The sequence below is a fragment of the Bos javanicus genome, chromosome 14 (genome assembly GCF_032452875.1).
Source record: "Bos javanicus breed banteng chromosome 14, ARS-OSU_banteng_1.0, whole genome shotgun sequence".
Taxonomy (NCBI): Eukaryota; Metazoa; Chordata; class Mammalia; order Artiodactyla; family Bovidae; genus Bos; species Bos javanicus.
Genome location: NC_083881.1, coordinates 77,958,133 through 77,972,319, shown reverse-complemented (window position 1 = coordinate 77,972,319; position 14,187 = coordinate 77,958,133). Strand labels below are relative to the sequence as shown.

At 39.9% G+C, this 14,187-nt stretch overlaps 1 protein-coding gene across 11 annotated transcripts in view; it reads left to right on the top strand.

Annotated features, from left to right (window-relative positions):
- RALYL (RALY RNA binding protein like) overlaps positions 1-14,187 on the top strand; it is an 826,242-nt gene that overhangs the window by 566,602 nt on the left and 245,453 nt on the right. Inside the window, exon 1 of one of the 11 annotated variants that reach the window (XM_061439480.1) lies at positions 9,485-11,293. The exons of 9 other annotated variants lie outside the window; for them this stretch is intronic. In XM_061439480.1, the coding sequence (XP_061295464.1) occupies positions 11,257-11,293 (37 nt within the window). In that variant the 5' untranslated portion in view covers positions 9,485-11,256. Of the gene's footprint in view, positions 1-9,484; positions 11,294-14,187 lie in introns of those variants that run through there. One more of the 11 variants, XM_061439481.1, reaches the window with a different exon arrangement.

The window sequence follows — 14,187 nt, the reverse complement described above, 5'->3', positions numbered from 1 at the left end:
CTCCGCCTTTTAAAGCATCCTCTCCAGTTCCATTCCAGCCACTGGAGTATGACATACTCCAAGCACCCCGGAAGCTCTTCTGCTAGGTAGTTCTACAACTCACAACTGGTTTTTAAGATAGGTAGGTGGATAAAGAGATAGAAAGTATAGAGAGATAAGAGTATATGTGAAATTCTATGCATCATTTTCATAATCACAGAAACCATTATGACTTGAGGGATGCGATGCTTTCTCATCACTGTGCCTTGTAAAGCTGCCTTAGTGTCCCTCCATCTTAGGACCCAGTGGATATGGTGTTTCTGAGACAGAACAGGGAACCGCTGAGCACGTGTTTTTCATAAATAAAACACCTCCCAGGAACATGGCACAGCAATTCTCCCACATCATGCCCACCTCCAGTGAATTATATTACTATGTTCCCGTGTCTGTGAGGTAACTTGTCATAGGATAGTGCCTTTTATGTGGCTATGATCTCAAAGTGAAAGTGAAAGTGTTAGTCGCTCAGTTGTGTCCAACTCTTTGCAACCCCATAGACTGTAGCCCGCCAGGCTCCTTTGTCCATGGGATTTTTTTCAGGCAAAATGCTGGAGTGGGTTGCCATTTTCTTCTCCGGGGCATTTTCCTGACCCAGGGATCAAACCCACATCTCCTGAGTCTCCTGCATTGCAGCAGATTCTTTACCCACTGAGCCATCAGGGAAGCGCCTATGATCTCAAAGAGATGGTTTATTTAGGTCTAGGATTATTAGACGCAGTAGCAGCAGCAGCAGCAAGATTATTCCATCTTTCTTGGGTAATTTGTTAACAGCATTTATTAAGATATGTTGAAGTGAGGTAAACTATTTACACAGATATAAATAATTCACTTCATATTCTGAGAAAGTCAAGGTTTATTTAAATATATGTTTTCAGTTCAGTTCAGTCGCTCAGCTGTGTCCGACACTTTGTGATTCCATGAATTGCAGCACACCAGGCCTCCCTGTCCATCACCAACTCCCGGAGTTCACTCAGACTCATGTCCATCGAGTTGGTGATGCCATCCAGCCATCTCATCCTCTGTCGTCCCCTTCTCCTCCTGCCCCCAATCCCTCCCAGCATCAGAGTCTTTTCCAAAGAGTCAACTCTTCGCATGAGGTGGCCAAAGTATTGGAGTTTCATCTTTAGCATCATTCCTTCCAAAGAACACCCAGGACTAATCTCCTTTAGAATAGACAGGTTGGATCTCCTTGCAGTCCAAGGGACTCTCAAGAGTCCTCATCAACACCACAGTTCAAAAGCATCAATTCTTCAGTGCTCAGCTTTCTTCACAGTCCAACTCTCACATCCATACATGACCACAGGAAAAACCATAGCCTTGACTAGACGGACCTTCGTTGGCAAAATAATGTCTCTGCTTTTGAATATGCAGTAAGCGTCTTTTAATTTGATGGCTGCAGTCACCATCTGCAGTGATTTTGGAGCCCAAAAAAATAAAGTCTGACACTGTTTCCCCATCTATTTCCCATGAAGTGATGGAACCAGACGCCATGATCTTCGTTTTCTGAATGTTGAGCTTTAAGCCAACTTTTTCACTCTCTCTTTCACCTTCATCAAGAGGCTTTTTAGTTCCTCTTCACTTTCTGCCATAGGGGTGGTATCATCTGCATATCTGAGGTTATTGATATTTCTCCCGGCAATCTTGATTCCAGCTTGTGTTTCTTCCAGTCCAGCATTTCTCATGATGTACTCTGCATATAAGTTAAATAAGCAGGGTGACAATATACAGCCTTGACATATTCCTTTTCCTATTTGGAACCAGTCTGTTGTTCCATGTCCAGTTCTAACTGTTGCTTCCTGACCTGCATGCAGATTTCTCAAGAGGCCAGTCAGGTGGTCTGGTATTCCCATCTCTTTCAGAATTTTCCACAGTTTATTGTGATCCACACAATCAAAGGCTTTGGCATAGTCAATAAAGCAGAAATATATGTTTTAGTCTTCTTTAAACATTTTTGTTTGTTTGTTTGTTTTTTAGTAACCATTCGGTATTTGGCCCCATCCACATGGTTGAATGGTATCATCAACTCAGTGGACATGAGTTTGAGCAAACTCTGGGAGTCAGTAAAGGACAGGGAAGCCTGGTGTGCTGCAGTCCATGGGGTTGCAATAAGTTGGACATGACTGAGTGGCTGAACAACAACAAAAGCATGTGATTAAAAAGATAGAATGTCATTATCCTTGAGATGATGCAAATGTACCCAAATAAAAATGGGCAAATAAGTCAATGAAGATAGAACTAAGTCTGAATAATCATCTTTTTTTTTTTTTTAATTTTTTTATTTTATTTTATTTTTTTTTATTCTTCCAATTTTATTTTATTTTTAAACTTTACATAATTGTATTAGTTTTGCCAAATATCAAAATGAATCCGCCACAGGTATACATGTGTTCCCCATCCCGAACCCTCCTCCCTCCTCCCTCCCCACACCATCCCTCTGGGCCGTCCCAGTGCACCAGCCCCAAGCATCCAGCATCGTGCATCGAACCTGGACTGGCAACTCGTTTCCTACATGATATTTTACATGTTTCATTGCCATTCTCCCACATCTTCCCACCCTCTCCCTCTCCCACAGAGTCCATAAGACTGTTCTATACATCAGTGTCTCTTTTGCTGTCTCGTACACCGGGTTATTGTTACCATCTTTCTAAATTCCATATATATACGTTAGTATACTGTATTTATGTTTTTCCTTCTGGCTTACTTCACTCTGTATAATAGGCTCCAGTTTCATCCACCTCATTAGAACTGATTCAAATGTATTCTTTTTAATGGCTGAGTAATACTCCATTGTGTATATGTACCACAGCTTTCTTTATCCATTCATCTGCTGATGGACATCTAGGTTGCTTCCACGTCTTGGCTATTATAAACAGTGCTGCGATGAACATTGGGGTACACGTGTCTCTTTCCCTTCTGGTTTCCTCAGTGTGTATGCCCAGCAGTGGGGTTGCTGGATCATAAGGCAGTTCTATTTCCAGTTTTTTAAGGAATCTCCACACTGTTCTCCATAGTGGCTGTACTAGTTTGCATTCCCACCAACAGTGTAAGAGGGTTCCCTTTTCTCCACACCCTCTCCAGCATTTATTATTTGTAGACTTTTGGATCGCAGCCATTCTGACTGGTGTGAAATGGTACCTCATAGTGGTTTTGATTTGCATTTCTCTGATAATGAGTGATGTTGAGCATCTTTTCATGTGTTTGTTAGCCATCTGTATGTCTTTTTTGGAGAAATGTCTATTTAGTTCTTTGGCCCATTTTTTGATTGGGTCGTTTATTTTTCTGGAGTTGAGCTGTAGGAGTTGCTTGTATATTTTTGAGATTAGTTGTTTGTCGGTTGCTTCATTTGCTATTATTTTCTCCCATTCTGAAGGCTGTCTTTTCACCTTGCTAATAGTTTCCTTTGATGTGCAGAAGCTTTTAAGGTTAATTAGGTCCCATTTGTTTATTTTTGCTTTTATTTCCAATATTCTGGGAGGTGGGTCATAGAGGATCCTGCTGTGATGTATGTCGGAGAGTGTTTTGCCTATGTTCTCCTCTAGGAGTTTTATAGTTTCTGGTCTTACGTTTAGATCTTTAATCCATTTTGAGTTTATTTTTGTGTATGGTGTTAGAAAGTGGTCCAGTTTCATTCTTTTACAAGTGGTTGACCAGATTTCCCAGCACCACTTGTTAAAGAGATTGTCTTTAATCCATTGTATATTCTTGCCTCCTTTGTCGAAGACAAGGTGTCCATATGTGCATGGATTTATCTCTGGGCTTTCTATTTTATTCCATTGATCAATATTTCTGTCTTTGTGCCAGTACCATACTGTCTTGATAACTGTGGCTTTGTAGTAGAGCCTGAAGTCAGGTAAGTTGATTCCTCCAGTTCCATTCTTCTTTCTCAAGATCACTTTGGCTATTCGAGGTTTTTTGTATTTCCATACAAATTGTGAAATTATTTGTTCTAGCTCTGTGAAGAATACTGTTGGTAGCTTGATAGGTATTGCGTTGAATCTATAAATTGCTTTGGGTAGTATACTCATTTTCACTATATTGAATAATCAAATTTCAGCTAAAAGGAAAGGTGAAAACTGAGATAATATGCAATGGAAACCACACAAAGAAAGAGTAGCAAGCAAATGTGAAAATGTTCAAAAACAATTACCACTCAAGAGATGCAGTGAAAATAAAGTCATTTCTAATGTGAGTTATAAAGGAGACATATTTTAACTGTATTTAATACTCCTAAGTATTAAATGTTTCAAAAAATTAATGATTTCAAAGACTTGTCTGATATCAGAGCATAAGAAATTGGAGGAAGTCCAAAGAAATAAATGAATACTTAATAATAAAATCCAATTATAGTTTACAAAAATCTTTGAAAAGTCTTTTCCAGCTACCTAACAATGTTTAATGAACCAAAATGAGGAACACAAAACTGAGTTGTTTGTTCATTGTTTCACTTTCAACAACGGTCAAGTATGAAGAAGTATCATTCAGGAAAGTTTTTCCTTCATTTGAACCAAAATTGCATCAAACATTAAGAAGTTTTATGTTTCTTCTGATTTAAAAAGAACAATGACAAATATATTAGTAATATGAGGTGCTAGGTAAAATGAAAAGATTTTTTTTATATGCTAGCCACTCAGTATTTTAATTAACAACTATTTTCAAATTATCCACTTACAGGAGAGCACTTGACTCTGGACAAATAGCCATGGGTACAGTTTCAGAGGTATTAGGCAAGACAGAAAATCATTTAGTGTAGACATGTACAGAAAATGCAGATAGATTTTCTTAAACTGTTAAAAAGGATTGGTGATTGTGCTGGGGAAGAAAATTATTGGATGCTATCCCTGAAAGAACCCGAGGAAAGGACTTCTGTCAAAAATGTATAGGCACCGCACTAGCAAGGAGATGGTTCAGTAAAGAAAATAGCTTTCATGGAAACTAAAATATAACGTAACTGAACTTACCCATGAAACAGAAACAGACTCACAGATCTAGGGAAGTGATTCGTGGTTGCCAAGGAGGATTTGAAAGGGAGGGTTGGATTGGATGTTTGAGATCAGCCCGTGCAAAGTCTTATGTATAAAATCAACAGATAACAAAACCCTACTGCATAGCACAGGGAACTCTCTTCAATATCCTGTAAAAGCCGTGATGGGAAAGAGTGTGAAACAGAATATATGTATAACTGAATCACTGCTCTACAGCAGAAACTATCACATTATAAATCAAATATTCCCCAGTAACATAAATTTTAAAAAAGAAAACAGAGTTTCTGAGAGGAAAGGCAGCAGAGCTCCCATGGGGCCAGCTGGCCTGGTGGCTGGGGAAGGACCGAGAATGCCCATGTCTGAACACCAGCTACTGAGGGATAAGAAGGTCGTAGGAGAGAGCTTAGCTCTCTGTCCAATCTGGAGGAAAACAGACCAAAGGAGAGCTGAGCTATCACATACATCACTTAAGGATGTAGTTTCAGAACCATTGCATTCAGAGTGGGGAGCTGTGGGCTCACTCTGAGGGACTGGCTGAAGTCACTGATGGAAGTACTGGCATCTCAAGGCTTGAGGTCATCCTCACAGCCACCTTCCATTTTCCATCCTTCACCACAGAGCTGTCTGTGATGGACCAAATATCTATAAATGAGGGATTTTGACAGCATAACTTCATTACACTTTTTCAGTTTCAACATTTTATTATCCTAATAATACTCTGAAATATAGTTCAGTTCAGTCACTCAGTCATGTCTGACTCTTGGCGACCCCATGGACTGCAGCACACCAGGCCTCCCTGTCCATCACCAACTCCTGGGCCTTGGTCAAATTCATTTCCATTGAGTTGGTGATGCCATCCAACCATCTCATCCTCTATTGTCCCCTTCTCCTCCCGCCTTCAATCTTTCCCAGCATCAGGGTCTTTTCCAATGAGTCAGTTCTTCGCATCAGGTGGTCAAAGTATTGGACTTTCAGCTCCAACAATCAATCCTTCCAATGAACACCCAGGACTGATTTCCTTTAGGATGGACTGGTTGGATCTTCTTGCAGTCCAAGGCACTCTCAAGAGTCTTCTCCAACACCACAGTTCAAAAGCGTCAATTCTTCTGTGCTCAGCTTTCTTTATGGTCCAACTCTCACATCCAAACATGACCACTGGAAAAACCATAACTTTGACTAGATGGACCTTTGTCAGTAATACAAGTATTTATCTGAAATATAAGTGTCATGCAATTCAAATGAAATATTTATATTTGGGCTGCATGTGATGTCCTGGTAAAATTCTTAAAAGTTTTATCCAGAAAACCAGGTAAGGATGTTAGAACTCTGGGCATTCTAATAATTCGATACTCTTTATATTCTTTAAATGTCCTTCTGGTGTTTTATTTGGAGGAAAGGGTGAAGACTGGGCCTGGGGAGAAGAGGTGGGGAGATGCCCGTCTGACAAAGGGGAGCCACGACTGCCGCAGAGATGAGCAGACTTCTCCTGTCCGAGTGGTCTGCTGTGCGTCTGAACGTGGCTGTCCCTGCCAGAAGCCAGAACTGCAGTTCATTACAGCCACCCGGCTTAGAGTGTAGTGTGACACCGCTCGTCGTTATGGAAACACGTCCCTTGTGAGTCCTCGTCCACCACCGCCTAACTAGCTACTGAAAGTGTCCCTTTAGCCTCACACTGCGTGTTCTAGTGAACCGGCTCTGGAGATATACCAGCCACTTCAAAGCAGGGCACGGCCTCTTGCTCTCTGGGAGACTTCAGTTGGAACGCTTTTGCGCTCAGCCTCACTCTACTGAAATGTAAAATGATGATGACGGTAATAATAAATAATGTGAAGATGATGATAACAATGATAATAAGTCCATCATAGAACTGTTTTCAGGATGCATGGAGTAAGGCATATAAAACTTGTGGGAAAGAGCCTAGCACCTGATGTGAACTCCCTAAGTGAGTGTTAGCTCTTATTAGACAACACAGTGTTCACTCCCTGTGACGCGCTCCAGCAAAGGTCATTTTGTTGATTTCAGGACATTACCTCTGACATTATGGTGGCCCTTTTAGTAAGTCGTCTCCAGCCACTGCCCCGTGCAGCGCCCCCTCATTCAGTCCTAAAATCATTTAGGTTTAGTTCTTGGTTACATGTTCTCAGCACGACTGTGTGAGTCGTGCAGTGTCCCTGAATGTTACCTGTCCTTGTCCTCGTTTGGTTAAAGTCTGCTGCTGCTGCTGCTAAGTCGCTTCAATCGTGTCCGACTCTGTGTGACCCCAGAGGCGGCAGCCCACCAGGCTGTCCCGTCCCTGGGATTCTCCAGGCAAGAACGCTGGAGTGGGTTGCCATTTCCTTCTCCAGTGCATGAAAGTGAAAAGCGAAAGTGAAGTTGCTCAGTCGTGTCTGACTCTTAGCGATCCCATGGACTGCAGCCTTCCAGGCTCCTCCATCCGTGGGATTTTCCAGGCAAGAGTACTGGAGTGGGGTGACAGTGCCTACTTATTTCTAAATCAGAGTTAAGGATACCGAGGGAACAGGAGTCTAGTGAAGATTAGTGACACAGTACATCACTAGCCTAGTGCTCCACACACAGCACACAGTAGTTCTCTCTTTCATTCACACACACACACACAGAGACACACACACAGAGACACACACACAGAGACACACACACACAGGCACACAGACTCATACACACACACAGACACACGCACAGACTCACCCACACAGAGGCTTGCTTCTTCCCTCCTCTTTTCCTCTTTCTCTTTCTTTCTCTTCCTTTCCTTTCAGTATGTGTTATTCACTCGCTGTTAAAAGATATATCCTTCTCTTTGCCAGGTACTTTTATTTCAAATTGATTCCTACCATCCACAAAGGAAAACTGTTGATATAATCATTTGATTTTAGATGGGAACTCATCCTTCCTCATTAATCAACATTCATTGAATTTATGTTTAACTACAAAGTAAAAAGATTGATCCCGTTAAAGGAAATCATATTGCAGGGGAGTAGGCGGGAAGATATTTTATAAAGCAAGTGAGCTTTGACCTCTGTCCATGATAGGCATAAAGCTGATTTTGAAGTCAAAACACCTCTATTCAATCTGGATTTTTAAAGAGGGTGGGAAAAAAGAGGGATACGCCCACACAGGTCCTCTCTTTAATGATCTATTGTCCCATTGTGTCTGCATCCTTCTGCTCCATTCTCCTGGCTGAAAGTTTCCAGGTTCTGGTTCTGCTTTTAGTGAAGTGCTTCTTCTCCCCAGCCCCTGCTCCTTCTCTTTCTTGTCTTCCTACCTGGACTGCATCGTGGGACTCATCAGTGTGGCCTTACCTAATCATGTATATCTGAGATCCACGTTTTGTGCTTTAAAACAGGATTTAAGCCACTGGCCCCAGATATAAGATTTAGGAGTAGATGCTCCATATACCCTGAGGTGAGAAAAGTAATGTAGAAAGGACTTGATGGGATGAAAAACCCTATGTAGAACCTAAGAAAGTCAACTTTGGTATAAGAGGTGTCAAATATTGACAATCATGAGTCAGGATGTTTGCTTTAACATGTATCTGTGTGCACGTGTGATGATGAATGAGGCTGGATGAAGGATTCTTGTGTGTGTGATGCATATGTGAATGAAGTTAATTATTGTGTAGGTGAATGAAAGGATTGTTGCATATGTGAATGAAGTTAATTACATTGCTCATGAGCCTTGAAAAGAGTGTTCAGGTGGATGTTAATTATAGATAATGAATTTAAAATGACATAAAGAAAAACTACAGATTTGATTGTACAATGAAATATTATTAAAATTAATAGCATTTGTGCCATTATGTAACTAGACTATTTCTGCCTAATAATCAGTAATGACATGGTATTTCATATCAAAAATATATACACCACAAATCTCAGACAAACCCTGTTTTAATTTTGTTTCATGATGATAGGTTTTATGTTCATTGGTCTTATGGAATGAGCAATTTTTATAAAGGAGAACTTATTGGTTTAATAAAGGACAACCAATTGCTTATTGGTTGTGACGTTGCTTATTTTAAAATACTTTAAAAAATATATCTTCACATCTCTTCCCTGGTGGCCCAGATTGTAAAGAATATGCCTGTGATGCAGGAGACGCAGGTCCAATCCCTGGGTCAGGAAGATCCCACGGAGAAGGGAATGGCAACCTGCTCCAGTGTTCTTGCCCGGAGAATCCCATGGACAGAGGAGCCTGGTGGAATACAGTCCATAGGGTCTTAAAGAGTCAGACATGATTGAGTTAAGAACACACAACACACACACACACACACACACACACACACACATCTTGGTATATAAACAATTTCATCTAAATCAGTGAATTTCTTCAGACCAACCTGAGACCAAAAGATAGATGTGAAATGACAAGTACTTGCATTAAGTAAAAAAGTAATTCTAGTCAATAAGTATGAAATTGGCTGTTGTACTAATTTATCAAAAAATAATCTGTGATCATACTGTTTTTGTAATTTAAGTTTGCTCATAAAAGTCATTTATTCAGCAAATGTTTACCGAGAGCCTACTTTATGCCCAGCACTGACATACTGTCTGGCGATGCATCTCTGTAGAGAAGAAAGCTCCATCTTCTGGAAGCTTATGTTCCATAGACAGAGACAGACAGGAGGGAAGTAAGCAAGTGAATAAAGATCGTGTCAGGTGGTCACAAGTGCTACGGAGAAAAATTAAGCAAGTAAGGCTGTGGACCATAAGGTGGGTTATATGTCAGTCAGAAAAGGCCTTCTTTTTGAAATATTTTTATCTCACTATTATGGAAAACCCGAGGCAAATCCTCCTAGGGTCTCACATTTTATGTAGATAAATACAGATACTGACTGTGTATCAGTATTGTTAAGAAATTATTGTTAAGAAATACCCACCATGGTCTTTGACGGAGTCTTACTAAATAGTGCAGTTTCTTAGTCTGAAATCAAGGGAACTAGAGAAGAATTCCTCTAAAAACTTAAAATGCTGTTCTTGGTATCTGGGAGTACAAACTGTAGCAATTACTTACATACAAAGTATTAATGACACTGAAAGAGTCCTTCTATTGTGGAGAGTTGTGGGAGTGATCCCTCCTCCTATTAATAAGCAGCTTGAGTTCGCTAACACTAAAAAAGAATTTTGTCCGTTGAAGTTGTTTCCTGGTTTTGGCTGGAAGATGAAGGTTTCTGCATAGTCGAGTCATAGCACACAGAAAGTCTTTACTAGTGTAAATTCTTCTGTATTTTAAGTAAAAACTGCATTGCAGACACCCCAACGAGCATGTGAAGGCGGTTTGAAGTCAGACATTCCTGTGCAGGAGTTGAGAGGGGGTTAGGCCCTGGGCTTCAGCTGGGCGCCAGGCACAGCTGTCAGAGGGGAGAGAGCCACACATACAGAGACAAAGCTTCCTCAGTCGAGATGCCGCTGTTCAGATAAGGATGTGCCCAAGACACTGTGAAAGCATGCTGTGAAAATAGAGGTTTGCGGACTCACCCGAGGTGGCAGGGTGAGGGCAGGAGGGAGCTTCATGGCAGGCTTCTTTCTGGAGGGGACCAAGCGTGGAGCCCAGAGTAAGGCACTCCCCAAACCTGAGGCCATGGTGTGTGGTCTGCACTAGGCCTGAGGGTATAACGTGGAAACATGCAATTCCTGCTTTGCCCGAGAAACGGTCTGGTTGGAGAATTAGACAAAACTAAAAGCGAGAATGGCTTTAATTATTGAACCCACAAAGTGCTTTGGGAGCTCAGAGAGGGAAAGAACTTAGTCGTTTCAGAGTAAAAGGCAAATCTAAGCATTCCAGAGTGGCTGAAAGACATGGGGACCCGCAGGATGGTTTTTAATTTCTGTGAATATCAAACAGAGATTCTTATATTTCACATTTAGATTTTTGAGGTTTACTATTCTTGCTAAATATATGAATCCTTTCTTAATCCAACATTGCTTCGAGTACAGCACTTTAGCAGCAGAGATTTTATTAGAGAACTTAACTGATACCGGTTGGGGGAGGTGAAGGAACTACAGTTTGCTCTAGAAGATTTGCATTAGAGAGAGTAGTTACAGGCTGTAGCGTCTCCCCTGTAATTTTATGAGAATGGTATTACCCTGGCTTTCCCTGTGTGACTGCTGGTTACCTTCTGTCAGTGAGCAACAGACTTACTGCAAAGCAGGAGCACAACCCGTCTCTTTGTCTCCGTGGTCAAAGCAATTACTTCTTAGAAAGTCGGATTTTTTTTTTCAGAATGACCATGTACAGGAGCAAACGCAGACATCAGAGATGTAAGTAAATTCAGAACCAACTTTTTCATATGGCTGTGGTGGGAGAAACATACTCGATTTCTTAAAAGACTAATCATGACTTCAGATATATCCTGGGAGTAGAAAAGATATTGTAGCTTTTTTCAACCTAACCTTCATCTTTATCCCTGTTACATGCTTGAAAAATGTTGGGGGGAATCGGACTGATTCACTTGTTACTATGGAAACCTTTGGAAAGGTTTACAAAATCAACAGAGAAACAGATCAAATGCAATTTCAGTCTAGCTCAGCATCCTTCATACAGGCATGGTAACTGGACAGTTCTCTCTCCCTCTTTCTCTCTCTCTCTCCCTCCTTAAAAAAAAAAAAAACTTCCATTTATTCATTCAGTTTCAGTCATAACTCTCAGGGGAAACAAAACAGTTCTGAATGGAGGGGAGAGAATTAATTGTGAATGGCAAGCTGAATATGTAACAGGATCTTCATTGCCAAACTTCTTGGTCCAGAGCATGTTTGTAACATAATTCACTACAGGCACCGTTTCCAAGGGTTAAAAGGAGTCATCTGTAATCTAACCTAAAGGGGCTGATTCTGACGGGAAAAGAGCAGCACCATCACCCTGGCCTAAAGTCCAGAACAAAGATGATTATGGGACTGAAAGCCTTTAGGATGCGGCTAAAAATCAGAAGTCCTACAGTAAAGCTGTGTTTTATGGTAAAGCAACATGCCTGTCATGGAAAGCTCTCCAGGCACATCTGTCTCCAGGGAGCCCAACTCTGGATGCCTTGCTCTCCTGCGTTGCCTGAAGTAATTATCACCGTGGTGAGCCCACTGTGCCCTGTCACTGACTCTATTTGCCATCTTAGACAGGTGACTACAACTTGTTCTACAGCCCAAGTCGGCACTTTTCATGATCCCTATGATACCTTTACGTTATCAAGTATTTTAAAATATAGGAATACTATTAACATTAATCACTCCATCAAAAGACCAAACTATGATAGACGTGATCTTTTTGAGTGATTTTTTTTTTTTGCTCATTTTTAATTTAAGGTATGAGCACTGACATTTCTCTTGCTCAAAGTTTTACGCAGCACAGAAGGCTCTGAGGGATAGGACTTCCAGTCTGATTTTCTATGGCTGATTGCCTTTTGATACTATTTCTTTCTTGTGATTGAGAAACAACAGGCAATAATTTGCTACTTTTTTTCTTATAGAAGTGATTGGTGCAAAATCTACAAATATATTGCTGATTAATTCCCTTGTGATTCCCTCCCACAAGAATGAATCTAAATTGTGCATGTACTTGAAAACCATCTCGCACCTTTACTCCTGTATCTTTTCTACACCCCCTCATTTCTTTCCATGTGAGTAATCGTTGCCTTAATGCCCATGACAAATAAAAGATTCACAGAAAAATCATACTGAATCTCTCCTCCTAAAATGTGCTTGCTGAAGTCTGCAATTAAGCAGCAGGAAGAAATTGTGAATTACATGAGACAAGTTAGAAGAGTAGGATGTACTGAATGGTTTAGTTAAAAAAAAAAAAAAACTAATGTGTTACTTATGTTTAATTGTATCAGTTAGTTGTATTACATTGAATTAACTTTCTATATTCTAACCATATAAAATATTGGAGAGCAAGAATATAAGAAAGTATATAGGAAGCTTAGCAATAAAAGCAAATAGAATCCTTAAATGAAGTTGTTTCTTATACTAATAACACTTGCCAAAGTGGAATGTAATGCAATTATTTGCTATCTGAAAATATCTGAATTATCCTATCACCAAAATACAGTGCATTTCCATTTTAAATCATGTCTTTTATGTGTTTTTGATCATGTGAAGAACATAAACTAACCTAGAGGCAATTGTAATCCAATTAAAGCAATAATTGCACACTTATCAAATTCCAATGTGGGAAAGAAAGTGTTCTTATGATTTTTTTTGAATTGGAACATTACATAAGTAAAGTTTCTAATGTCCTCATTCCCCAGCAATCTAATATAATGTCCTTTAGTAAAAATAATGCAACTTTCTTTTAGAAGCTCCAAGAGGAGAAATAGGAAAGTGCAGAAGATTATGCCAGGGGTTTGAAAAGAAGCAGGAGAGTGAAAATCCTAGAAAAGACATTTTCAAGTATACACTGCACCAAGTCCTTAGAAATCCATGGGGGACTGTGAAACCCACTCCTTAATCATGTCTAGATTGGTTATTTATAATTCCCGGTAGAAAAGGAGGAGAGAGAGGGAAGACTCTCCCTTTCCTTGCTCCATCAAAATGGAGCGATTGTTTTAGAAAAGGAAACTGCTTCAGTGTTCATTCAGATGGCAGATCTTACCTGTGCATAACTGCATGAGGACTTTTAATTAGATACAGGATTTTTCAAGTGGTATTAAAAACATTCTCCTGTGTCAGAGATGTATTTTGTGAGAGCCAAGCAGGTAGAAACCACTTTAAGGAACTCTTAACATATATAAGCCTGTCTGTACAAATTAGGGTGGGGCGGTAATCATCACCAGTATAAATTTTTCTTTTAGCATTTAAATATTGAATTTTTATACATATTGAATCAATCCGTTTACTGAAGTATGTGGCTTATGTTTAATTTTCAAAAATCTTTATTATGCATAAAATAAGGTACACCTGTATTCTCCTTTGCTGAAATTCCAGATGACCTTGAGAAAATAATTTTTGGTTTTTAGAAGAGATGTAGAGATACATTCTTAAAGATGAATATGTTTTTGAAATAGAGACTTAAGAGAAAAACTATAGTGGGATCCATATGATATTAGATATAGAATTTGAAAAATATTACAATCCTTGTACCATGGAAGACAGACCTGTGTACATTGAATTTTAAGTGTATAGCGTTTTGTTTTACTAACTAGGAACAGGTTTTTGATTGCTAATGA